Source organism: Strix uralensis, chromosome 4, assembly GCF_047716275.1.
Source record: "Strix uralensis isolate ZFMK-TIS-50842 chromosome 4, bStrUra1, whole genome shotgun sequence".
Lineage (NCBI taxonomy): Eukaryota > Metazoa > Chordata > Aves > Strigiformes > Strigidae > Strix > Strix uralensis.
The window spans coordinates 125,094,487-125,121,471 of record NC_133975.1 but is presented as its reverse complement, the minus strand read 5'-3'; the positions used below and the strand labels follow the sequence as shown (position 1 = coordinate 125,121,471).

General features: G+C 41.0%; 1 protein-coding gene across 1 annotated transcript in view; it reads left to right on the top strand.

The window, feature by feature from the left end:
- The window catches only part of KCNH5 (potassium voltage-gated channel subfamily H member 5), a 161,188-nt gene that overhangs the window by 17,482 nt on the left and 116,721 nt on the right, over positions 1-26,985 (top strand). Inside the window, exons 3-6 of the mRNA XM_074865254.1 lie at positions 2,971-3,077; positions 6,696-6,824; positions 22,536-22,651; positions 26,468-26,860. Of these exons, the coding sequence (XP_074721355.1) occupies positions 2,971-3,077; positions 6,696-6,824; positions 22,536-22,651; positions 26,468-26,860 (745 nt within the window). The remainder of the gene's footprint in view (positions 1-2,970; positions 3,078-6,695; positions 6,825-22,535; positions 22,652-26,467; positions 26,861-26,985) is intronic.

The window sequence follows — 26,985 nt, the reverse complement described above, 5'->3', positions numbered from 1 at the left end:
CTGTGCAAAGAGACCTTCCTGAGTGTGCCAGTGGGACCCAGGGAGCTGCACTGTTTCTCCTTAGAAAGGGTGCCTGCTCCTTAACTTGCAAAGTTTTGAAGCTATTGACTTGTATCTGTATTTGCTGTTCCTCCTGGGTGGATGCTTGACTGTTGTAATTGATGCCTTTTCATTCAAGCTTTTGGATGAAGAGAGCTGTAAATTGGATGCAGGTTCATATGCCTTCTGGGCTTCACCTTTCCTCTATCCTGGATAATTCTTCACAAACAGCTGTTAAATACCACCCTGGCACACTCTGTAGACCTGGAGCTGTTCTGATGCTGCTGCTCTGGATTCTGACATAGGGCAGAAGAGCACGATACAAAGCTTCAGATGTGGCTTTTTTGTGCCAAGGGATGCTTTCAAAGGGAGGTGGGAGCCCAGGCATCTTAAATGACAAATGGTCTGTTTCAGAGATGGGGAAATTATCAGAGATTGTGCCTTTCTCTGAGTATTTCAGTAAGTCTTGTTTCTCTTTGATAAGTCTGTTTTCTAGGTAGTAAGATTCCCAGTAGCAGAGTAGTTTTGATATTTATGTCTTGTACAGTTTGCACTGAAGGCTCTCGACAAGCACTAAATAACAAAAAAAAGAGGCAGAAAAAGACAGTGTGATTGACTGAAGAAGTAGGAGTCCCTCCATGTGTACAAAATAGGACAGGCTAAATTAAATTAAACCTGTGATAAGCAAAGATCTTATATAACTTCTACAGTGAGTGGTTTTGAGGTTTCTTCAGTGCTTTTAAAATCACCTTCTGAAAAATGTTTCTATTATTCCACAAGCCTTTATAACGTCTCTTTATATGTGAAAATAATGTAAGTTTTGAATATTACAGGTTTACTGCAATCATAAGCTGACTTTAATTTAAAACATAAAGTTGATTAATCGTATTCAGCAGCGCTAACTGGTATTGTCCACCACTCAGAATGCTGAGTATGATTTGTCATTTTAATGCTATTTAATGGTGACTTTCTGTATTATAAGCCATGTAAAGTCAAGCACTTTAACAAATTATTGTTATTTTTTCCTTCGGGACTAAGAGAAACATTGTTTTAAATCTCAAGAAAACAAAAAAGAGAATTCTGTTGCACAACAGGCTGTGTGAAAACTACCAGCTCTTATTTTGTCTTGCAGACAGGAGAACAATCTGCTTTAACTCATCAGTGTGTTAAAAAAGTCATAGATTAAAAAAAAAAAAATCAAACCCTTTTTCTTGTCATCTCACGTCTGAATGAGATGATGACTTCTCATGTCATCATCTGAACTCCGGAAAGAAAGGCAGGTCATTTGAAAATGAGCAGTAGGCAGTGTTTTGCATTTCCTGAAAACGACCATATATGTTAATGATAAGCAATACCTTAGTGAAGCCTTGTGCCCTGTTAAAACCATTCCCTAACGTCAGTTGCCATAGTGGCATCTCCATTACAGTGCTGTCCCAAGAGTAACAGTTACGACATGTCATTTATCAATAGCTCTCCCTGTGTTACCAGTGAAGAAGCATCTGTAGTGATATACAGATGTTGTAGTCACTGATGCCCCGCATCTGCCTCCATCACCCATGCTGGGCAGCACCTTATTCTGGGAGCAGCCACATACCTCCCTTGGTTAGCTGCGAAAGAAGAGATTCATGGGCTGGCCTTCATTGAGTATTTTAATGCTTGCCGAGTCACTAACCACTATGCTGTTTTATTGTTTCTTTCAGAACAGTAGACATAAAATAAATGTTTATTGAACTTTGGGAGGTCTGTTGATCAATAAAAGAGAAGCTGCACTGAAACCACAGAGGCACTGATAGCTTTTCTTTTCTCTTTCATATTCTCAGGGTTGTCTGTTGTAGGTTTCAGCTGAAGCTCAAACTGTTTGCGAACAAAGAAAATGAAGAAAAAAAAAAAAGTCTGATCAATTAAAAATATATTCATCCAAGTGTCTGAAAGCTTTTATCCCATGTTCTATTTTCCTTCAGTTCTGTAATTGGGAATTTGCACAGAGTGGTCTTTGCTTATTTTTAATCCAGGGAAGAATGACAATAAAAGCCTGGCTGTTGCCTTACAGAGGCTTTCAAAAGTAAGGTTGGGGGGTTGGGTTTGCTTACACCAGCTGAAAGTGTGATCAGGAAAAGAATGCAAAGATGAGATGGTCAAGTAGAAAGAAATAGCAGAGTTAAAATTACATTTTTATATTCTCAGCTTGGAGAGGGATGAGTCTCCAAAAGCATTTTAATGTTTTCTGTATTTTCACTGAAATATTAAAAAAATACAGTATATAATATGGAAAATGAGGGTGAATATGATTATGTTTGGTAGTAGGGCAGATGTAGCTACACTGAGACAACTCATACACTTGCTTTCTGTGCTGAATTTTCAGAGAATTACAGTCATCACTTCTTATTGCTTAAATCCTCCTTCCTTTTGTAATCGCCACTTAGTAAAAGGATTACAATTATCTTGTCCCAAATGCATCTTCACAAGGTTAGATTTGTAGCCATTGACTCAGCCAACAGCCTCTACCTGTAGTAGCTTTCAGTCCTCCTCCAGAAGCCTTTTCAAGAGGATTGAACAAAATTTGGGAGGTTTTAGAGGTTTTGTTCAGTTTTCTCTGTTTTGACAGCAATATTCTCATGGCCTGCAGCTGTGGCAATAATGGTTTTATAGGTTATCAGCTCTTTTTCTAACCATATATCCTTAAAGTTATGTTCAGAAAAGCACTTAATGAAACATTACAGTGGATTATTTGCTGTCATTTACAGTAAAAAGCTGGTCATGGTTACTCACTATTGTAGGTTTCCTTGTGATACTCTAAATATTTAAATACAGTGTAAATCAAACTTTGGTAAATGACAGTTAGTAGCATCTCCAATGCTTATGTTGTTTAAGGTGACTGTAACAAAGTTGTTGCTTGTCTAGAAAAAAAGAGAAACATTTTTTCTTTTTCAGTTTTATGTATGGTGAACTGACAGACAAGAAGACCATTGAAAAAGTCAGACAGACTTTTGACAACTATGAGTCAAACTGCTTTGAAATTCTCCTCTACAAGAAAAACAGTATGTATATATTTGTGTATGGTATTGGGAGTGATAAGGCATATTTAAAGTACATAATAGACTAAAATATATTTTCATTTTGACTTGTGGGTAAATTTGGGGCAAGATTTAGAGAAGAAATGGGTATTTTGGTTGCCACAGCTCAAGAAGAGAGCTCTTTTTTCAGGACAAGTGTTCGGATTGCCAAGAATAGTAGTTGTAGTTGTTCCCTGCTGTCTCTAGTCTGACTCCTTCTTTCCAAAATATATTTAGTTTTGAAGATTGTTTCCCTGAAGGGAAACTGACTGGGTTAAGTGAAAAGAAATCCTGAATGAGATTCCCCCACATCACTCAGGAAACACCCCCATGTCTCCACAAGTGAGAACCCAGACCCTGGTTGCTGTGAGTGGATGCTCCCAGCAGTGTTGAGATGCCTCTGTGGTGTGTAAACTAACACGTATGAGCTCTGGTGAGATTACTAAATTTGGTGCATAACCCAGGGATTAATTAGAAAACCAGGGAATTTTGTAACTTAATGAGATGTGGGACCAAAGTCCCTTCCTCTTGATGGCATTGGGTTTACAGGAGGTTGCCAGAACCAGAGAAGGTTTTCTTCATTTTGTCTTAACTGTGAGTCACTCCAGTCACATTTTCTGTCCTGCCATGTATGTGGGTAGTACTACTTCTGGCTTACCAACGTTATAGCACATACTAAGCAAAACCCGCACTGTTGTATGGTCTCATGCTGGGCTTGTGCAGTGGGGACATCTCTCCCGGGCTGGTGGTTGAAATTCCTGCTGTTGTCAGTGGAGATGAGCAGCCTCCTCCACTGGTGCAGACCATCTTCCCAAGATAGAAAGCCAAAACTATTAGATGAAACACACTCCAGAAAAACTGGTTCCTCTACCCTGAGCAGAATGAGTCCAGTTGACTGGGTCAGTGACCATGTCAAACACAAGCCAAGAGCAATCTTGTTGGAGACATTTTGTTTGGTTTGGCTTTCACTGCCCAGTACGGGGTCCAGGTTCTGTGGGGCTGGGGAGCCTTCCCCCTGGTTCAGCTGCCTGGAGACAGTGACTTTTTGCTTTGGGTTGTGGATTGTCTGCTGGAGCTTGATGATGCTTTAGAGATTTATTGAACTGCAGTTGCCTTAATAAAATCTTCACATTTGCCCAGATCTCCAAGCCTATACTTTCCATAAGTTATGCAGGATTATAGAAGAACTTTATGGAAACGTACTCATATTTGACTTGAGTCAGTTCCCATCCATAACATCTGTTGCCAGCTTTCTTCTCCATCACCCAAAGCCCAAAACTTCAACCTCTTGCTAATGCTAATAGGCTCACCTTTTGGCTCCAGTTCAGCAGCTGGTTTGCCCAGGGTTTGCTTCCATTTGTCACTCTGTGCCTTGCAGAAGAAGGTCCTTCAAGAAACTGCTTGCTTATTCTCCAGGATGAATGTTGGAGCAGATAAAGAAATAAAGAATAGTTATCTGTCGGTATGAATATACTTCTGCAAAATGTAAATTTACTTTGTGGAAGGGCTTGTGTTTATCACATGCAGAGACCCTGCATGGAGTTTACAGTGCTCTCAGAGCACCCTCCGACCCACATTTTCAAACTGTAGGTCCAGAGGTGCTGTGTATTTTTGATGATGTGGCATATTTATTTTTTTTTTTCCTCACCCATTCCTTTACGCTTTTGGCAGAGGGAGATTTTGAGATTTTCAGGTTGCTTTCCCATCCTTCTTTTGTTTGACACAGAGATGATCTTTAAGAGCTGATGTTCTCTGGCAGCATCCATATGACTGCTGACTTCACACGCCCCCTTGGCTTTTTAACCCAGATTGCAGGTTTTGGGTTCAGACCTGAAAGTTTGCTACAACTTTCTTCTGCTTTACTGCATTCCCTCGTGTATAGTCTTCAGCTCTACCCACCCATTCAGCAACCATGTAAGGCATGCATATATATGTATGTGTGTATATATATGGTAATACTCAGGAAACCTCTTTGCCTGCTTTTGCCCAGATTTCTGCTTCTACAGCAGTAGCCACCTTGCTTCTGTATTTGATTTTTATCAGTGCTGTTGTACAGGTTATTTTACCTACTTACTTTCAGAGCTTTTCAAAGGGTGCGAATGAGTTCCCAGTTGTAAGTGCACGTACAGTATTACTCCAGAGACCTGCAGCACTCTGTTTTAGAAGTTATGAAAAGAGACTTTTATCTTGGGTTAGCAACCGAGAAATGAGATAATCAAGTGATCAGCATAATGGCTTTGGAATTGTCACAAAAAGCAGTCCCCCATCTCTCCACCTTCTCCAGTTTACTGCTAGCCAGTTACTGGTTTAATCCCAGTTCAACAATGCTGCATTTTGTCATGACCCCTTGTGGATTTTAACCATCCCCACAGTAGTCCTAGTCCAAGTGGGTTTCATTGCCCTCTGGGCATCTATGCTGCAGTTCCCGGCACAACTCCCAGATGTGGTGCATTAGAGGAGATTTGTGGGGGCCAGTGGTGCCCGTGGGATAACAGTGGGCAAGCGGCTTGTCTCAACGTGTCAGCTCTCAGGCTGGCATTCAGGCAGTTCAGGAATAAAGCCGTTATGTCAACTGGCTGAAAGCACGTCAAATCCCAAAGGTAATTAGCTGGCTGTGAAGTCATTTATAGTGCAGTGTGTGTAGGTGCAGGTTTGGCAGGGAGAGGACACAGCCATGGGAATGCAGCTTTGCTGAATGGAAAGCATCTCTGACATTCACGTCCCTGCAGGTGAACAAGGTGTTTCTAAGCAAATTGCTTAAAGTCTTTTAGGATTTCACCACTTACAAAGTAGATCTGCGTGTACATAGGGGACTGCCATGTGCGTTTCAGCCTAGGAGGAAACAAGACCAGTTTCAGCTTCTGAGCACCTGCAGGAGCCCGGAGTGAATAGTGAGGATTTACCAAAAGCCATGTATCCACTTCAGAACTGTAGGCATTTTGGGGCTGTTTATTTGATAAGTAATAGGATCTGAAAAATATTTTGTATTTATTTCAAAAGCTAAATGGAGATAACTGCATCGAGAGACTGCCCCATTGGGCAGGACAATGAGGAGTGGAGGGTATGACCTGAAACATAAAAAGGAAATAGAATCTCCTGATTTCTCCTGATAGGACATTTAGAGTCTATGTCTGGATTCACTCAGGTCGTCTTAAATAATGGAGTAGCATCAAATTTGGAGTATTTAACAGTATACTCCACCAGTTTCAGATTTGATAGCTCCATATTATGTGAAGAAGGAATCAAAGACACCACCCATCCATTTTTTCTTGCCTTCCTACCTTGCTGACACTAAGTTTGTGAGACGTGCTGGGAAAGAACAAGAGCAAGAGGAGAAGAATAATATATTTTATTTCAGAATGAGATTTATAAAGCCTATAAAGCCTATATCATCTAATTAGAGTAATGAAGCTGCAAAAATGGGAATGTGTTGTTTTTCTTAGATGAGGTAAAATTAAAAGATCTGGGAGGTGTAGAAATATTGAGATACGGTCCTGAACTACACATATGTTATAATGACATAAATGCTCAAGTATTCTATGTACAGGCTGGGGCAAGTTTGTGCTACACCACAGTCTAATGTCACCTTTTTCTCTGCTTCAGGAACCCCGGTTTGGTTCTACATGCAAATTGCACCTATAAGAAATGAGCATGAAAAAGTGGTTTTGTTCTTGTGCACTTTTAAGGATATCACTTTGTTCAAACAACCGATTGAAGATGATTCAACAAAAGGTAAATATGAAATACACTGTTATTTTTTGTAAATGATAAAGTACATGCTTGAACTCAGTCCTGTGACAGGGACATGTCATGTCTGTGAACTTTGTCTTGAATTCAGAAAATGTTTTGTGACCTGTCAGAGTTCCAATGCCACTCTCCTAAATTATTGCTTAAAAATAAAAGATAAATCACCAGGAGTGGAAACGCCCTAATAATGTTTTGCCAGAGTCACAAGCCTTCCTTTCTCTTTGTAATTTTACTGCTTCTTCACTACAGCTGGCATTTGCTAAAAATTACAGAGTTTTGAGTAATTTTAATTTTGTTAATTTTAATTTAATTAAAAAACATTGAGTAACTACTGCATTGTTTTGGGAGACCTTTCTCCTAAGGGACTGGTATCTTCTTTTCAGAAAAAAAATAATTTCAGCTCCTTTGTGCTGAGACGTTATTTCTTCCCTTTCTTACTCTTGGACATGAAATGTGAAAGAAATAGCTTGTTTGGGTCCTTTATTACTGGTCAGCAACAATGACTGCATGGCATGGATGTTGTACTTGTTACTTAACAGCTGCTGGTGATGGTGTTTGTTGAGATGTGCCATGCTCTTGTCACCTAACAACCCATGGCCAGAGAGAATTGGTGGGGAAAGGAGCAGAGGATCTACCTCTGCTTTGCTAAGATATGTGTGTCTTGTGTCAGGTTCACGTGTATTGCTTTAGATAAAATAATGCATGCTTACATAAAGAAGGGCATTTATACTACAGCATCCACATCCCATCTTCTCTTGGAAGTTGCCTTCTGATTAATTCCTTGCTATATTTTTCTCTTCACTTGAGAAGGCTTGATTTCTCACCGAGAGGCATGTGTGCTCTGAGCCATCTTCTTTAGTATAAACTTGGTGTCATTTGAATGCAAACAGAATTTAAACTAATTTCTTATGATCTAGATAACACTTACTAGATGTGTTTGGATAATTGAAAAGTAGATTTATAAAGCAGATTTAAAATAAAATGAAAGGTCTCTCTTTGGGCTAATACCAAATATGAGAATTTTTTTTTTTTTGTCTAGAGAGTATTATCCATAAAGTTATAAGATCCTGATATAGGAATACCTTCTCAGCCATCATAAGCTTTACTACCTCTGCAATTCAGTTAGCAACCTGCAAATATTCCTTTATTTCACTTTCATCTCCATAACGTAGAATTCTTCTGCGTGGAAATAATCTGAATTTTTTAGGATAAATGCCAGTTAATTGAAAGTACTTTAATTGTAGAGGTCTGAAGGCATGGGACTGGTCTGGAGGAATGGAACTGGCTCCTTGCTGCAGTGTATATAATGTGTAGTAGGAGCTCATCAAGGAAAAAGCCAGTCTTTTCAAGGATCCTCTTGTAGATTTTCCTATCTGATGCTTTCTGGGGGGCCTGAGATGTATCTTACATGCAACCAGCCCCCAAACCCCTGCCTTTCACCAGCTCTGCCCCATTTTCTGCAGTACGTAGTTGCGCTGAGGAGCGTGTGGCTGCAGCAGGACAGGGAAAACGTATTGAAGGTGGCTTCCAAAAGTAGAAATGATGAATGTTGCCTCCTTTGGATTCTTGGCCTGGGAGATTCGTACTCTACTGCTCTCCCTGGGGAGGTGGGGATGTGCTGGGGGGCTGAGCTCTCCCCCTCACTATCCTGTGACTGAGGAGGAGGAGCAGAATCCACCTGGCATCCATTACAGGAACAATATATGTTCCTATGGGAAAGAGCAATAACTGTGAAGCATGTAACTTGTGTACTGCTGTTCTCCAGTGAAGGGTACCATTAGTTAAAATGCCAGGTATTAACTATGAACATTGCAAAATATTGTCATCAGCAGCCAGAGAGGTTTGACTGCATGTTTAAAGAGCACTTACTTCTGTCAAAGTCATACTTTAAAACAAAACCACAAAACACTGCAGAAGGCAGTATAGCCACATCTCTCAAGTACCTTTAAGACATATTATTGGAGTCTTTAAGAATTTGCTCTGGGTGCTTTGATTAGAGCATTGATTAACATTGATCGATACATCCAACAAGCTCCATAATTACAAACCATTGACCTGATTTTTCTTCTGCTTTTGCATAAATTAGAGCTTGTCTTTTATATTCTTTATATAAAAAAAATCATATTCAAATATTTGCACCATTTTACTCCAAGGATGGGAAAGTAGCACTGTTACATTACTCTTTGTGTCTCAATTGGGTGGATCTGTGGGATCCTACGGCACTGGGATCACAGTGTTGTTTTGTCAGTTAGTGCTCTGGGAGATGCATAATTCATTGTTCTTGCAGATAACATTACAGTGTTCTTAGAAGCTGTCAGGCCACTTTCTTTTTGAATTATGAGATTGGTAAACATATATATTACAATTTAGTGGAGAATATTAAAACTTTTGTAAAAAACATTTCAGTAAAATCCGGCTGTTGAGTGCTGGGATTTGTCATTAAAAGGGCTATTTTTTTTTTTTCTTTTTAAAAGAAGGATTTTTCTTCAGAAATTCTGCCAGGACCATGCAATACATAATACATAACTATGGTGCAGATGAGTTACTGTCTATTACCTATGAGAGCAGTAAATCTGAGATAAAAAATTCAACAGAAATAAAATATTGATGTCATTATGCAATAATCTCTCTGTACCAATATATTCTGCACTGTTCGAAGGTATGTTGCTTTGTTGTGAAGCTTCAGTATATCATGATCCTACAAGGTACAAGGATTTGGTATTTAAATCATTACAATGGGTGTATCTACACTGCAGAGTGTCTGTATGTCCTGGCTTCTGGAAATAAATGGTTGGGTTTGCCAGATCTGCTTGCAGTGGCTGCAACACAGTCTGCATCTTGTGTAGATCTTGCAAGGGAACAGCAGTTTTGGGGGACAGGGAGTGGTGACCCAGTGCTGAGGATGCAGAACTGCTCAGAAGTTATCGAGGAGCTTGTTGTGTTTGTGAAAACAGGACATGCAAGTAAAAGAAAATAGTTGTCTTACTGCAAAGCACGTTGCAAGGGAGAGGTGGGATTTTTTTCCCGATATGGGCTCAAAAGCATGCTTGTTTACAGGCTCAGTACAAAAAAATATAGTTGACATCACGGGGAGTAGCCCCGTGTGAGCGAGGGGAGTTAGAGAGGTCTGGGACACTGCGACAGATGGTGTATCTCTCTGCTTACCTGTGTGCTCACCGTTTGCTGTGTGTTAACACTGTCAGAAAAGAGGAGGAGGAGGGGGTTTTGCTTGCAGAGGGAGTAAAAGTAATGAAAAATTTTCCTTGCTCACCCAGGAGACTGTGAATTTGTTGCAGTCCAGAAAGCTGTTGAAAGTTACTGGACTGAAAGCAAGACTGCAGAAAAGGGATATTTAAAAGCTACCTTCCTCTAATAAAATATAGTGGCAGAGATCAAAAACCTCATTTTCTGAGAGGGTACAAGCAGTTCAACACTAAAGATTTGACTCGCTTGATTTCTTGTTACCCATGCTGCTATCTATTATCACTGGGCGATGTGTGGGATGTATGATGTATAGCAATGTAACAGTGACCAAAAAGTACTGTTGTATCCTTGTAAATGGAAAATTACCTAGAAAGTGTCTAAGTGTGCAAAAGTGTAAAAAAACTCCAACATCTCAAGTAGAAGCAGTGAAGGTGATAACAGAAGGAAGCATCAGCCACCTGCTTGACATGTTCACTCCTGGGTGAAGATGCCACTGGCAGTTGTGCAAGTCTGGAGGGTATGGAGAAAATTCTCCATTGACTTGGTTTCTGGTTTGCAGTGCCCCAGCTCCTGAGTTGGTGACTGGATGAGCTGTGGATGGTGGCAGTGTAGAAGAGGCGTGAGAATTAGTGATGGGGCAGGAGATGTCACAGGAGATGATGACTGCACTTGGTGGTCACTGGGACAGTGCCTTATCTTCTGGTGAAGAGGCTGTGCTGTGTTTGTCTGGTGTCTCTTTCTTTCCTTCTCTGTCTCCTCTTTGGTTATACAAACATTTCTGATCTGGATTTGGTACCAAGCAATAGGTCCTACTTGTGGTGATGGAGGGCCAGATCCCCAGGTGTCCTGACTGAATGCCTTACACAGCAGAGGTGGAAGGCCATTACAAGCATATAAAAGATCATTTTATATATTTTATTTCAGAAAATAAAACCCAAAGAATCTTTTTTTTTTAAAAATGTTTGTACCAGTGTAGGGTCACAGTTGGATGCTTTTATCAGCTTGCTGTGCTTTTATTCTGTCTTTACCCAATGGCCTTTTAAAAACATCTGAAGACTTTCAATCCCTCCAAAGACACACAGTAGTAATAATCTTATGTTTATTTGTCAGAAAAAAAAATGAAGCCATTTTTCTGGGCCCTAAGAAGTATTAGAAGGGCAAATGGGGCCACTTAAAATGTTAACACCATTTGAAGCCAGGAATGCTGTGGATTATATTGAACTGAAAGTTTAAGGATAGAAAAAAAGACCAGCATTTTTTGTCTAATAGTGGAGTTTCACCTAGTTGTGCAATGGCTTTATTTCCTTTGTTATCATCAGTGAAGAGAAAATGTGGCCTCTAGGTAAACTTGGAAGTTTTTTCAGCTAGGATTCTCACTGGTTGTCCTGAGTGTCTTTTGAGTGAATTATCAGGCTTGTCACCTGCTGGAAGTGATTGGGAAGTTCTGGTGAATACTGATGGGATGCTGAATTAGGATGCAAAGATGTGTTAATGAGGCCCCTGCAACTTAAGACCGTGTGCTGTTAACAGATGGGATCAGGAGATGGCACAGCAGTATCCTGAAGTTGGGGTTTTTTTTCACTTGATAGAGCCAGACTTTGATAATCAAGACTGTCTGGGACAATGCTGTAATGCTTTCAGTGATATAACTCTTTATGGTTATATAACTCTATATAATGATACAACTCTATCTCGGAGTGTGACAGGGCTATAAAAAGTGTAGTAGTTGCAGAAATACGCACTTATGCTTGCTAATCCTTGCTAAGCCTATAATTCTGATCCTTTTTTATCTTTAATAAGTGCAAGTTATTAAGCATATATAACTAGTTGCACATGGGAACTTTTTTCCTTGAGGGGGTATCAATCCTGGTGATAATAGAAGAAGTGGGTGGAGGGATTAGAGCATGAAAATGAGGTTTCTACCTTTAGCTGAAGCACAGTGTACCCTGTTGAATACATCACCTTGACAGTAATCCATAACAGTAATTTTATAGGTCACAATTTGGATATCCTTACCGTGTTTATTGCACTTTCCATGGCTGTAATAACAAAGGTCTTGATGCTATAGAGACCCACTTGTTCTGGTGTTGTTTCCTATTGCTCTGATCTGCAGAGTTTCACCCCCCCCAGTGCCTTCAGGCACCGAGGAGATCACCTTCATCTCTCCATTCTGCCCGGGGTCTAGAGTGCAGCATCAAGGGAGACCTGGGCCTTGAGAAAGGAGTTTGTGGGGGATGACAAGAGAAGTGGTCATTTGCCAGGACACCAGGTAGTCTTCCAGTGTCAAGAGTAGACAACCCAGAAAAATGATGCTAGGATATAGTCTCTTGGTATTTGAAACCATCCATTTTGGATGGGCACAGTTTGCTAGTAACCAGGGAAGACCTTCCGAGGTCACTTTGCTCCTGCTTCTGCACGACAAGCATCCCTGTTATTGTCTTCAGTGACATGCTGGTGGTGCTTTTAGCAATCACTGCAAAGGCTGAACAGTCACGAAGAGGTAGTTGTTTCCTTACTCCTACGGGTGATGCTTCGAGGCCTTATTTCTGCCCCCCACCCCCCTCTTTCTTTGCTGCTGTCAGAGACCCACCATGATGTGATGAAGAAGAGAGAATTTCCATATCCAGAACTGTTTAGCTTACTTCACAGAAATCAAGTATTTTTCTGAATCTGGTATTGCCTTTTGAGGCCTTTGTGTGCTCAGTTAGCAACCCACAATGCACGTTAACTGTCTGTAAATTTCTAGAAGTTTAATGTGCAATGAAAAAGAAATCCCATTGGAATCAAATCTAACCCTGTGAGAGGTTGAATTCAATTGGAAGTTGATCTTTAAAGCAGTAACTGTTTGTAGATGGATACACTTTCTATGTAGAAAACTGAACACTCATAAGCCATATATAAAATATTAAGTATAAATATAGTAGAGTTAGAGAGTGTAAGAATCTATTCTGTGTATCACAGGGCATTACATTTCACTGTTACTCCTCTGCTGAACTCATGAACTTGTGTGTAACTAAACCTTCCCCTCCAGACAAACATCCAGTATTGATTTAGAAGTCTGAAGAGACTGAGGATCCACCACGTTCCTTCATATTTTTTCTTCCCTTTTCATTACACTTTTGCCTTTAAAAAAGTGTCATATTTAAATTAACCTGCCTTCAACTTCTTGCAGTGGCATCTTCTTATGCATTTTTTTTCCACTGTGCTAAAAAAGTCCCATTAAGGCACTTACATATATAATCAAGTCATCTCTCCACCTTCCTTTGATAATGTAAATGAGCTGAGCTCCTTAAACCTCTGTCTAGCCTGAATTTGGAGGTCTGGTGATGGCAGATAGACAGACATTTTAACTGCGGTTTAATCCAGCTCATCGGCAGCAGTAGGGATGAAGCTGTGGTGGCATGGATTTCAGCCTTCTCAGTCCTCAGTCAGTTTCTGTGGCCAGTATTGTAGCCAGGTGTGTTCACAGCTGACTCCTCAATATTCCCATTGCTCAGCATCTCCAAGCCTAGCTCTTACAGTTATATGTCTGAGGAGTAGGTGACTTTTTTCCAAAGCAAATCACATGCTGAATTGCTCATCTCCTAAGATCTCTGTATCCTTTTCAGAACTGTTCTTTGCTAGGGACATTTACCTCTCCCGCACTGGAGGTAACAATTTCTGTTGCTTTTGCCTAGATAGCTGATTTCCACTTATAACGCATTTTAATGGCACATGCCCAGTTACCAAGCACATCGTCCTGCGTGACTGCCCTCACTACTGTTTAACATTCTTCTAATCTTTCTGTCATCTGGGCATTTTATCAGTCATTTTATAAGGACTTTCAAACCATAGAGAAAAGCACTGAATAGAAGAGGACCTGTTCACTGGGGTCCAGAAGGCTCTCAGTAATAATTTTTTACTGTTTTCCACTACTCCTGGTTTGATATCTGCCAGGTAGCAAGTTCTTCATCCATTTAACCTGTAACTCACTGAACTGCGTAGTCTCAATATTTTCTTAGGAGTGTCACACACTGTCAATTCAGTGAAGATTACCATACGAGAGGATTTGGCCAACCTGTGGCTCTCGGATGATTCAAATGCAGCATCAGGATGAGGTGATATATGATGAACACCATGGCTGTGCTGATCTGGGAGCTGTTGAGTCCTTGACTGCAGGTGGGAGCAAACTAGGGGCAGCCGCTGAGGTTGTCATCAAGTCAATGGTTCCCATTGCTGCCCAGCCCCAGAAAGGGAGCACTGGTACAGGGAGCTGTCCTGGCTCATGCCTCTCTGGTGTACATCAGATATATGCTGTGGCTCCGGCTGGCCATTGTATTTGGCTTGCAACCTGTTTTGTCAGGGCGTTTGGCTGTCTTCCTGAACCAAATTTATACTCTTATCAAATAATGAAATTAACATTGTGGGGCATTTTATATCATTCCATACTGACAGCCATTCATTATGTTCCTTTCCTTTTCTTTTTTATTAAACATATTGAAACTCAGATCGTCTTTTCTCTCATTTTGCCCAGCACTGAGATAAAGCAGAGTAACCTGTAATTACTTTGGTCAGCCCATTTGCCCTTTCTGCATATGGGTGCAGAAAACTTTTAGGTTGTGCTCTGGGAGTTCTTTAAAAGCTTCATTGTTACTGTAATAAATATAGCCAGAGAAGGATTCTTCCCATGTCTTTAGCTTTCCATGTCCTTTGTCATAAGCCATAATTTCTCATTCACATACTTGTTCCCATCCCTGTGTGCTTTATTATATACTGCTTTTTCATTTCTAGCAGCTGCCTTCCTTTTGACCATGAGCCTTTGGCCTTTTTCCTTGACCATTGAATGGCACCGTTTTTCTATCTGACGAACTCCTAAAAGGCAGTTGACTGACATTTACAGGACTTAGTCTTTTTTTTTCCCCAAAACTTGCACTTGTATTTTATATACTTATGGGAAAGAAATCCTTGGTGCCCTCTGTGTGTGTATAAAGTTTAGCTTTAGTTGCAGAAACATGAAATTTAAGAAGTTAAGCACTGTAAATTTACAGCTATGTCAGAATTAAATTTAAAAATACACTATATACCAAATGTAGTCTAGTGGTGTATAAATCTTGACACTTTTCATCAGTAGATCTCAAAATGGCTTGCAAAGTAGGTCATTAGCTTTATCTTCATTTTAAGAAGAAACTGAAGCTCAGAGAGGTAGAGTGATATGCCCAAGATTATCCAGTGATTCTTCATCCATTTTGAGCTCCCCAGTAGTTGCAGTGGGTAGATGGTAACTGGAAATACAACACCAAGCAAGAACAGAGGAGAGATGTAAAAATTATCCCAAGAGTGCAGTGCATTATCAGACAGTGGAATGCACAGAATTTCAAATTGGAAAATTTATCCTAATATTTTGAATTACATTTGAATAGACTCTGTGGTTCTTCAGTCAGTAAATAGTTTGACTGCATCATGGGAGTGATTGAGGTTTGTTTGACTATTATTCTATTTATTCAGGAATCCCATTTATCCCTCTCTCTCTAACAAAGCGAAATCAGGATGATTAAGTTTTTCAAAGAGACAATGAGCTCTTTCAGCTATACTTTACCTGCAATAAAGAGCAAACAGCCAGCCATTGCAATGATTTTACTGTCTGAACATTTAGAAATAGTTGAGATTTGTAGATGCTAACTATTGATGCAAAAAGATGATCCATGTTACCAATTGAATTCCAAACTGCCTACTTCTGAGTGGTGCTAGCTCTTTGCTTTTGTGGGTAAGTTATAGAGTATATATTATTTAAGCATTCTGTATGTTAACGGTTTCCTGCTCCGCAGTGAGAGGAGAGTGGTGGGCTTGGCAGTGTTAGGTTAACGGTTGGACTTGATGATCTTAAAGGTCTTTTCTAACCTAAACGATTCTGTGGTCTGGAGGTGTTACTTACACTCCTGCAGGCAGGAATCAACACAAGCATTGCTGTAATTACCCTTTGCAGTTGTTTTTTACACAGACTATCATTCTTAACCCAAGTGTTTTCACTGCAGTCTGAGATATTGGATAGTTCACTGTTACACTGATTTAAAAGCCTTCATTATTTCTGATCCTTTTAAGACCAGGCAAACCTTGTCAAAAAGGTTAATTGCAACCCAGTAGAGCTACACTAATGTTTTATTAGGGGGAACTAGTCATGTCTAGATTTTTTCAGAGCAAGTGTACTATAAAGAACATTAACATCTTGCCTTGAGATTTTTAAACTCTTCATAAACTCCAATGTATCAATTTAGCTTCAAAATAGCATAATATAGTTTATGAACTAGAGATTTTGATTTTTTTTTTTCCAGTGTGCCTGCTAGGTAGGTGGCTAAATCTGTATTTGGATCTGTACACAAATCCAGTCAGAGAGACCGCAAATTTTCAACTCCTAATTATGAGGAGAATTTGAAGGGGTTTCTCACTTCCAGACACTTATATTTGAAATATTTGCTGTTATCTTTGAAAGCAATGGGTAGGTCTGTTGACTGCTGAGGTTTGTACAGGGAAGGTGGCTTAAGCACTAGTGGAGCAAAAGAGCTAAAGTCTTATTTGCTCATTAGCCTATACCTGGGCAGGGACTTCTCCCTGGTGGAAGGAACTGCCCGGGTCTGACCCAGGCCCCTTGCAGGAGTGTCCGTGTGTGACGAGCACCAGGATTTGCTCCTTGGTGCATGTGGGAGCACCATCAGTTTTGGGTGGAGTCTAACAAATTCTCTGACTTCTTGGGAGGACTCAGATGGATTTAAAGATTTTGTCTCCAGATAGCCATTAAGAAAGTGATTCTGTCCCATCACTTCCAGCATCACTTCTGCTTGGAGAAGCCTCCCTTGTTGCACTTTCTTTGGACAGCTTTTGCCCTGGTCCTTTTTATGCTTTGCCATACACTGCAACAGCATCTTCGGCCTGGATGACATTTCTCCTTACTTACTGAAGGCAGCAGAGAAGAGGAGCTGGTGTTGGAGATGAATGAGAGTGTTTGTGTACTGGATTGATCTGCAGGGTGTATTAATGGGAAGGAGATTGGTGACCAGAAGGGCAGAGAGAGGTGTCCCTATGGCAATGCAAGGGTGTGGTTCGCAGAATGTCATTGAACACAGAGTAAGCAGTGAGTGTGGCGGTGGAGTGGAGCTGTTAGGAGAGCACCTGCTGCAGAGCTGTTCCCATCCCAGCTGTCCGGTATAAAACACAGTGACTGATTCAGGATCTCGGGAAGAAAAATGTGTGGGCATAGTACTACTCTTGCTGGAGGAGCAGCTGATGGAAAGGCACATGCTGTAGTGAGTAAGAGGTTTCAGGTAAGATAGTTGGACTTTCTGACGGTGGAGGGATGATAGGATCAAGTTCTAAGCTGGAAATACCATTTCCCCCTTAGATACCACATAGTTTCCGTAGTGGTGTATGAATCTACGGAGTGTCTGAGTGAACATCTTAGACCCATCTGGAAAGCTTTTCACTCTCTGAGGAGGTGTTTGGGCAATTTATCTGCTTCGCTTGACTATTGCCTTCCTCCCTTACACACTCCTGCACTCCCTCAGGCATCCTGGCACAACATTAATAGCTTCGACTTATGTTGTAGTATCTAAGGTTTGAAAGAAATACCAATTTATTTTTTTTAAATTAATTTAGTACTCCTTTTTTTTCTCTTCAGAGAAACTTGGCTCAGCCGGTGTGAAGTATGCCACCAAGTCATCCCCGGCTCAGTTAGCCCCACAGTCAGAGGGCTGTCAAGTTGGGAATCCTAATTAGAGCTAGAGACATGCTGAGTATTTTGTGGATGTAAAATATTTAATTGTGACTAAAATGCATGGAGGAAGAAGAAAGTTGCATGCTTGGAAGGACAGCATTACAGCTGGGCCAAGGCAGAGACTAGTTTGGTTTCATGTCTATCAGCATGCTTGCTTTCTTCATGTCCTGTTTTCATAACTGTATGGAGTTGTTAAACCTGCATCTTCAATTTATTGGGAATGCAGCAATTTTAATTTGAGTAATGTATAGGAACAGGGAAATATTTTGCTAGGCTCCTGTTTAAGAACATGCCCTTGTTTTGGATCATAATGCATGCAGATCATGAGGGTTTTTTTTAAAGCAGGGGTACCAATTCTTCTGGTTTTGTCCATGAATCAGAAAGTAATTAGAGAAGCAGGGGAAGCAATCATTTTATGTGTATGTTATTCCAGAATTTTCCATTTGAGGTAGTTAATGTCTTACTCTGAAATACCCGGTTTACCTTCTTGTAAGGAGAAGCAGCTGCTGGCCTGATCTGGTGTGTGATCTGATGATGTTGCCTGTGTTCCTAAGAATTTGAGTGCAATGGTGCAAGTTCAGGGTCTTATTTTTCAAGTGATGCTGTGGAAGAAAGATGCAATCCAGCTGAGCTCAAGAGAGCATCAGAAGTGTTGCTTTTTCTCATGAGTAGGGTTTTTTTTCCCTCTTGCACCTGCTATTTGTGCCAGTCCTTTACTCCTTCCAGACTGAAAATATCTGTGAGGACAGGCGGTCACTAATACATGGGATAAAATTATCATTCTTTTCAAGTCTCTGTCTATAGAGGAAAAGAAAAGAGAGAATCATTTGAAGAAACATTGACAGCAGTAGGCAGCTATGCAAATTTTGCCTGGTCTATTTAAACATACGCATTGGTTTTAAATATAATTCTGAACTTATCTAGTCTACAACAAGGTCAAGAAACAGAGAAATGTACCCTGTACAGATTATTTCAGACACAAGGCAGCCTGTATACATTTTCACCTTCCCACTCATACCCCAGCATCTTGCTGTTGCTATGTTTTTAATTTTCTTGGGTTGTAAATAGGAAACAAAAGAACTTGGTACTTTTTCACGCTATTGCAGATGGATAGGTTGGAGCAGGTAGAATAATGCTGGACTTTTTGCTGAATTAGAGAAAAGTCATGTTAGCGTATACTGTACTTCCAATGTCCAGGATCATGGGCTTCACAGGGCTGAAAGAAATGTGAAAATGTGAAGTCTCTAAATGAGGTTGGAAGAGTTTTTGCAAAAGGTCTGCTCTAGCACAAAACAAAGCTTTGGTCTTGGTGGAGAAAGGACATGACGAAATGGTTTGTCCTGTGAAAAGAAGAGGTCAGACCAGATGAGCGCAGTGGTAACCCTGAATGCTAAAATGTATGGCTTCTTTCTTTCGCATGACATTGATGATCTCACCAAGGTGGAAAGGGAGTATTTGAAAAAGTCATAGTTCTTACTTTCTTTTTATTTTTACAGCAAAATGTTCACTGTTGTTTGGTAGGTGTCTGTCTTCTCCAGCTTCTTGTGGTACATTTTCCCCAACTTCCCCAGGCTTTTTGTATTTGTTGTTAATGCAGAACGGATGTTTTTCTTACCTGAGGCAATAACAAGGGAATTCTTACCAGTTTTGCTTTTCTAAGAGGAGAGGCATTTTTAAAATCCATATTTTGTGAGTGGGATCTCTCAGCCTGTGAAGCACCATGGAAAAGGATTTCTAGAGAGTACATGAAGCCAGCCCCTGACTCTTCTCCAAATCCTCATCAAATTACTGTACAGATCGATGCCCTAAACCTCAGAAAATAAAGTAAATCTTGAATCATTAACCATCAGCCATCAGAAAGGTCACAGAATCACAGAACGCTTGAGGTTGGAAGGGACTTCTGGAGGTCATCTTGTCCAAGCCCCCTGCTCAAGCAGAGCTGTCTATCACTAGTTGCCCAGGACCATGTCCATATAGCTTTGGAATATCTCCAAGGATGGAGACTCCATAACATCTCTGGGCAACCTGTGCTAGTGCTTGGTCAGCCTCAGAGTAAAACAGTGTTTCCTGATGTTCAGATGGAGCCTCTTGTGTTTCATTTTGTGCCCATTGCCTCTGGCTGGACACCTCTGAAAAGAGCGTGACTCTGTCCTCTTTGCACCCTCCCTTCAGGTATTAGTAAGATCTGCCCCCTGCTCCCCCCCCGAGCCTTCTCTCCTCCAGGCTGGACAGTCCCAGCTCTTTCAGCCTTTCCTCAGAGAAGAGATGCTCCAGTCCCTTAATCATCTTCATGGCCCTTTGTTGGACTCTATTCAATATGTCCATGTCTCTCTTGTACGGGGGAGCCCAGCACACAGGACACAACACTCTAGGTACTGGCCTCACCAGTGCTGAGTAGATGAGTAGGATCACCTCCCTTGACCTGCTGGCCATACTTTGTCTAATGCAGCCAAGGATACCATTCACTTTCTTTGCAGCAAGTGCATATTTCTGGCTCATGTTCAACCTGGTCCACCAGAAACCCCAGGTCCTTTTCTGCCAAGCTGCTTTCCAGCTGGGTGGCCCCCAGCATATATTGGTGCATGGGGTTGTACCTCCTTAGGTACAGGACTTTGCGCTTCTTGTTATTGAACTTCATGAGGTTCCTCTCAGAGTTGGAGTAGGTGACAAAGCTGAGATATGACAAATGAGGGTGTTTGGGACTGAGTCCAGCAGTTTGGCTGTGCTGGTTTTGGCTTTGCTGAGCACATTTCCATCACTCATGTATCAACTCTGTGGGGCAGGGTGACAAACTAAAGCTTAAGGACTGGCCTGAATTTGTCCCCAGGGACCACAGGGACATGTCTTTCCAGGGGAGGAGAGATGCTCTTTTTCTCTGGTTCTTGCAGCGTGGTTGCAGCATGCCAGAAGCAATCAGCTGGATACACTGTGGCCTCCAGCAATTATGAGAAATGTCAGGGCAGAACTGTCACGATGCTGTTACAATGCTCACTTGTTCTTTGAAATCACTGGCTAAGAAAGATAAGGAACAGTTCTGACTTTTCTTTTAAAGCTGTCTCCTTGCCGCAATTTTATAGACAATTAGGAAAAAGAAAACCACAAGAATTTTTTGTAGAAATTAATAGTTCATACTCAGATCACTATAGTCTCTCTTGACCTTGTTTAATACAAAGTGCATGTTCCTAATTGAATAACTCTGTAAGCTCGAGAAGCATGAGGCATATCCAAAGTTCACATTTAAGGTTTAGATTTGAAAACTTAATAAAATACTTCTCTTTTTTACCTTTTTCCAGTGCATTTTTGAGGTCATACATAAATAGCCAGACACAAATGGTTTGTGGTGTGCTGGTGGTGTATCATGATATTTAGATCTGTTCTGATTGCTAAATGATGAACAATGGATTTACATTTGCGTGAATGTCATATATATGTGGAAAATTGCAAAGCCAAACTGTAAATTGTTTTTTTTTCTTGAAGTTTTATTGTCTTGTCTGTTCTCTGTTCTTCATTTTATCTACCCCAGGGCTTCCCTTAACTTTCTAAGTCCCTGACTCCTATCAGACAGTAGGTATTTAAAAATAAACCTAGCTAACATAGAGATGTTGTTTCCTTTCTCAGATGTGACATTCCCCCCAATTTTCACCTACTCAGCATTCAAGTTAAATAAAAGTAAAACCTTCTCCTGAACCCATTTCCTGTCCATAACTTGTTTGATACTTTATACACACCTGTGTAGTAAAATATGAGGTTGTACTGGGCTAAACTGAATGTTGAGCATCTCCTTCAGTGCTCTTGGGGAGGCATTTCCTTCCTTCAGATATCTGGATTTTCAGTTTTTCTGCTTAACACTGAGGTGCTACAGTGCTTAAACTCCTGGCGTTTTCTTTGCTACCGCCGATCTACCTCATCCATTGGCGTATCCACGCCACCTGTCACGTTTGGGTGTTTTTCCAGCAGCAGTGACTTGGTGACACGTTCCCGGGTCAGTGTGGCTGTCAGTAACAAACCCTGATTGCTCCTTTCTGAACGTTGCAGAGAAAATTCCCCAGGGGCGGCCCAGTGTGTGGGTCTCAAGCTACCATTAAGGCAGCTGTTTATCATTAGTTTAACAGGTACATGTATTTCTTAATGCCATTTAAAATCTAGTACTCTATCTGTCTTTGAAGTCTTAAAGATTTTTTTTTTTTTTAATCTGAAGCATTGCTGTTGATGCAGCCTGAATTTTACTGATTTGATTTTTTTTTTTTTTTTAAAGTTTTAGTTTTGTCCCTGAAGGCTAGTTGGGGCAAGAAACAGTAAAGACTTAAGGATCAGACTTTTGGGGCTGCTCCAGTGGCTCTGAATCAGCAGGAGCCTTTCTGTAGCTGGGGAGGATTTTACTTCAGCAGGATTTGCAGACTTGGGAAGCCTTTGCATTAACTTCAGTGGCTCAGAATTAGATTTCAGCAGCAGTGTAACTCCCCAGAAGGCTGAAAGCACAACGTGATCTCTCTAACACAATGTCTCCAAAAGGCAGAAGAAAGAACGAGCCAGAGCATTTTGATTTTACTCAGATTTACTCGTGGTTGCCTTGAAGCAGCGGTATTTTTCCTCTTTTGCAAGGTCTTTAAGCCTGGAGCCTGAAGCTGTTCTGTGCAGCAATTTAGAGAAACTATTCAAGTCTAAGACTTAATATCAGTGAACACAAAGATTTACTAGTGATGAATGAGATCTGAGTACTTGTGACATGATTTCCTTCTTTCCTGCAGGTTGGACAAAGTTTGCTCGGTTGACACGGGCCCTGACGAACAGCCGGAGCGTACTGCAGCAGCTAACACCAATGAACAAGGCTGAGGTGGTGCACAAACACTCCCGGTTAGCCGAAGTAAGTGGGACAGACACCAGCCTGCTCCCTTTGTAAGGCAGGAAGAGATGGGGGGGGGGGGGGGGGAAACCCTAATTTCCATTAATAAATAATATTTTTAGAATATTTCCCAACTCTGATTTTTTTCAACCTCTCCTCTGCTTATCCTAAAGCAGCACTGTGTGCCAAGTCCATGTTTCTGGGACAGGTCATGCTCTTTCAGTCATGAAAATAGTCTCCATAGGTCAATTTTATTTACATGGCCCTATTTCTGTGCATGGCAATTCTGTTTGCTGGTTGTTGCTTAGCCTGGGGTGCACAGTGTGCTCCTCTACATGCTGTCTCAGTGACATGGAACCAGATTTGATGTCTTTGTGCCCTGTGGATGGTCGCTTATTCTCTCAGGGCAATGGGATTGTTTGAGAAACCTCTTTGGAAGTATCCCCGTCTGGGTCCCTGGGGTTGTACACGCACGCTGACTACATATATACCTTAATCTCAACTTTCTTGCAAAAAGTCATTCCTGCAGTATTTTGCTCATCATTTTTTTCTTCAGAACTGATGAAATGAACTCTTTGGCAGGTTGCAAACATCTCCTTAACAGTGCAGATGGTGCAACAAGTGAATGCCTTCAGGTTAACTGATGAAACAGAGGTACTGCTTTCATCTTCATGTCCATTGGTAATGAAAAATATATGGGTCAAAAATATATGGTCAAAATATACGGGCTACTGAAAATGACAGCCCTAGCCACCTTGTTCCAGAGAGCTTGTCCTGGGTTCAATGCTAAGAACTGGTAGCAGCTTTAAATTTTTTTCATTCCCTTTCTGGTTTTAGTGGACTTTGATAATAAAAACTCAAATTAAAATCAGAACGGAACCCCACAGTTTTCAGGTGTTGGCAGTGTGATGTTTTCCCTTGAATTATCCCATACCAATAGCTTGGATGACTGCTGAGTTACTCTCACGTCTTGCTTTTATAATTCATGATGTTTCAGTCTTCTGTGAATTCAGTTATATACATTATTGGCTTAGTCTAGAGAAGGGAAGACTGGAGAAGGTGTGGTAACAATATTCAATTAAGTCTAAAGCAGTTGCATAGAACGAGGGACAAAATTGTTCACCAGGACCACTACAGCTAGAGAAAAAGTAACGTCATTAAGTCACAGCAAGGAAGATTTAGATCAAGCAGTAGGAGAAGCTCAGGTGAAGGAGAAGATTGTACTCAGGAAAAGGTGGGAGGAGGTTGCACTCAGGAGTAGCTTCCTTGGAGAATGTGCAGTCTCCCCTCTTAGAAGGCATTTAGAGCTGCAAAGTGCTTTGTAGGCAAAATGCTATGAGGAGTGCAGTCTGAGTGGAGGTACACTGTCATGGTACAGGCCCCATTTCCCATTTTCTGTGTCTGAGGAAGAGCATTCTCATCACAGCTCATCCCTTGCAGAACGCACTGCCCAGCTTTATCAGGCTTAACAGTTAATCAGCCATTTTCATTAGTTGTATACAAGAATAATTCAGAGTCTGTTATGAATGCAGCTAACAAGATATTGTGTATTCTTTAGTGTTTTAAAATTAAAAATTCATGCAGCATGAAAGAAATAATCATTATAGTTCAGTGGTCTCCACAGCCACTTGCCACCCACTCACCATGTCAAACTCAGCATGATATTATGTTAAGAATAATAATTATGCTTTTACAATATCATGGGAGCTCCTAAGCACTCCACCACCAGTGGCATAGGGAACTGTCAAGCATATGTTCATAGCATTCAGTTTGAGCCCTAAGTGTCTTATTATTCCAGCTATAGTGAGGCAGTTTCCTGCTCCTGCCCCAGTGAACAAGACAGGGAACAAACAGGTCTGGAGAAACCAAGGAAAGAAGTCCCAGTCCTGATTTATCATGACAGTAAAGTGTTGACCACAAATGAGTCCAAAGAGATAAATGGAGTGAGTGAAAGCCAAAATGGTGTGTTAAATGCGGGGACAATTTCGGTATTGAAAGAAGTTTCATGGATTTGCACAAAGGCTGCTGTGAAAAATTGATTGTATTGATTATTCTAGGGAAGAACCCATGGATCCACCAGTGAGTTCAGCTTGCCGCAGTGGCCAGCTGAACCTTGCCCATTTGGTGGTTATAGGAGTGCTCTTAGTGAGTCTTGTCCTGGTTGTTGGGGAAAGGACACCTGGAGGCTGATATTATCATGAGTCTCACAAGGGATTTGGCATCTGTGAGGGTCTCTGACGAGTGCCACTGGGACCACACTGGTCGATGTGTGTTGCTGTTCAGCTGTAGCTCAACACATGACTGTTACACCAAAGCTGGTGTGATGCGAGGCTGTTGGCCAAGGGAGCAGCCATGGTCTCTTGGAGGTCTCTGCTGCACTCTCACTGCTGCCTGTGTAGTGGGTCTAGTGGTTTTCTGGCCACAGGATAAATTTGTGCAACTCAGCTGACTCTGTAGAAAAGAAATGGCTGACCAATGTAACAGTAAGTTAGTTTTTCATCGTATCAATTTGACTGACTTTCTCTACAGGTAGGCAGAAGCAGGTTTGCATCCCGTCAGGTTGCAGCCTGATATTGGGCCTCATTAGACATGTTGGGAAGCCACATCCTCCAACACAGAGTGAGAGAGACTGCTGTTGTTGTCCTTTGGTGATTTCTGAAGAACAGATTTTCAGCAGAGCCAGACTTTTACTGTCTGAACTCAGTAACAGCTTTCTCATCTTAAAAATAAGGTTGCAAAGAACTAATGGAGAATCCGTATCTGTGGTACTTGAGTTCATATTCTTAGTTGTTGTGTTGAGCCATTTACTCCTCTTCATTGAGGAAACATCCTGCATTTGATCAGTTTTACACATATGGGACTACAATTTGCAGTCTAACTGTCCCTGCAAATACAGTGCATCAGCTCCAATATGAGACAGGTGTAGGGCTGAAATGAGTTTTAAAATTGCTGGAATTATTTATTTTATCCCATACAGACTTGAGATCCCCAAATGTAAAAGGTGTTTTTAGTTCCAACATACACATAAATCTTCCAGTTGTCAGTGCAATATATTGCCATGTTATGCATTCCTTTGTGCTTTTGTTTCTTGTGTTGGACTGAGATAAGAGGTAATTAGATTAGCTGGGAGGAATGTCTTAAGTGAATTTGGCTTGGTTCCTTTGCAGTGTTTCCAGTTCTACATTTTACAAAAGTGCGCATGCAGGAGATTATAGTCATATGCAAAAAAGAAAAGAAAAGTAATTACAAGAAATAGAAGAGAACCACTAGTGATATTGAGCTTGTAAGAGCAACATCTTTTTGAAGAAAATTAGAAGGAAGCATGATATTGCCAGTGTGTTAGGGCAGAAATTGTGCATGCAATGCTTCGTTTTAGAAGGAGGTTGGCCAGCAAGGCTGAAGTCTGGTTTACCTTTGATAGGGTATTGTTCTGGCTCAACAGTGGTTTAAAAAAGAGGTCAGGCATGAAGGATTAGTCTTGTAACACTTCCAAATATGAGTGAATACTCATGTTCATAACTGCAGAGAATAAGCTGATGTGGCAGTACCCACAACCTGTTTATGGAGCCTTTCTGCCCTTGCTATTGGCATGGTTTCCCCTCCGTCCATCTGCAAAGACCCCCCTTTTTCTTTAGATGCTATGCTGCTCCCATTCATCAAGTGAAAGCTGCCTCCACACGTTTGTAATGAATCAGATAATTTAGAAACTGTGGGTTGACTTGCAATGTCCAATGAACACAGTCCTGTCTTTGTGCTGTTCCTTACAGAAATCTGTAAAACCCCTTATTGCATCATACTAATTGAAAACAGTAACATTTGCTTTTTTGTCTTTTACAGGTTCTTCAGCTGGGATCTGATATTCTTCCTCAGTACAAGCAAGAAGCTCCAAAGACTCCACCACACATTATACTACACTATTGTGCTTTTAAGACCACTTGGGACTGGGTCATCTTAATTCTAACCTTCTATACAGCAATTATGGTTCCATATAACGTCTCCTTCAAGACAAAACAGAACAACATTGCCTGGCTCGTGCTGGACAGTGTCGTGGACGTTATTTTTCTGGTTGACATTGTTTTGAACTTTCATACGACCTTTGTTGGCCCTGGTGGAGAGGTTATATCTGATCCCAAACTCATAAGGATGAACTACCTGAAAACGTGGTTTGTGATTGATCTTCTGTCCTGTTTACCATACGACATCATCAATGCCTTTGAGAATGTGGATGAGGTAAGTGATTGTAGTCCACCTCAAAAGGATTGTTTTGATTAGGATTAATTTAGGAGCATGCTCCCAGGCATCTGGCAGTGATAAGAGGCAACTGAAGCTCTGTGAAAGTATGCAGGGATGGCCTT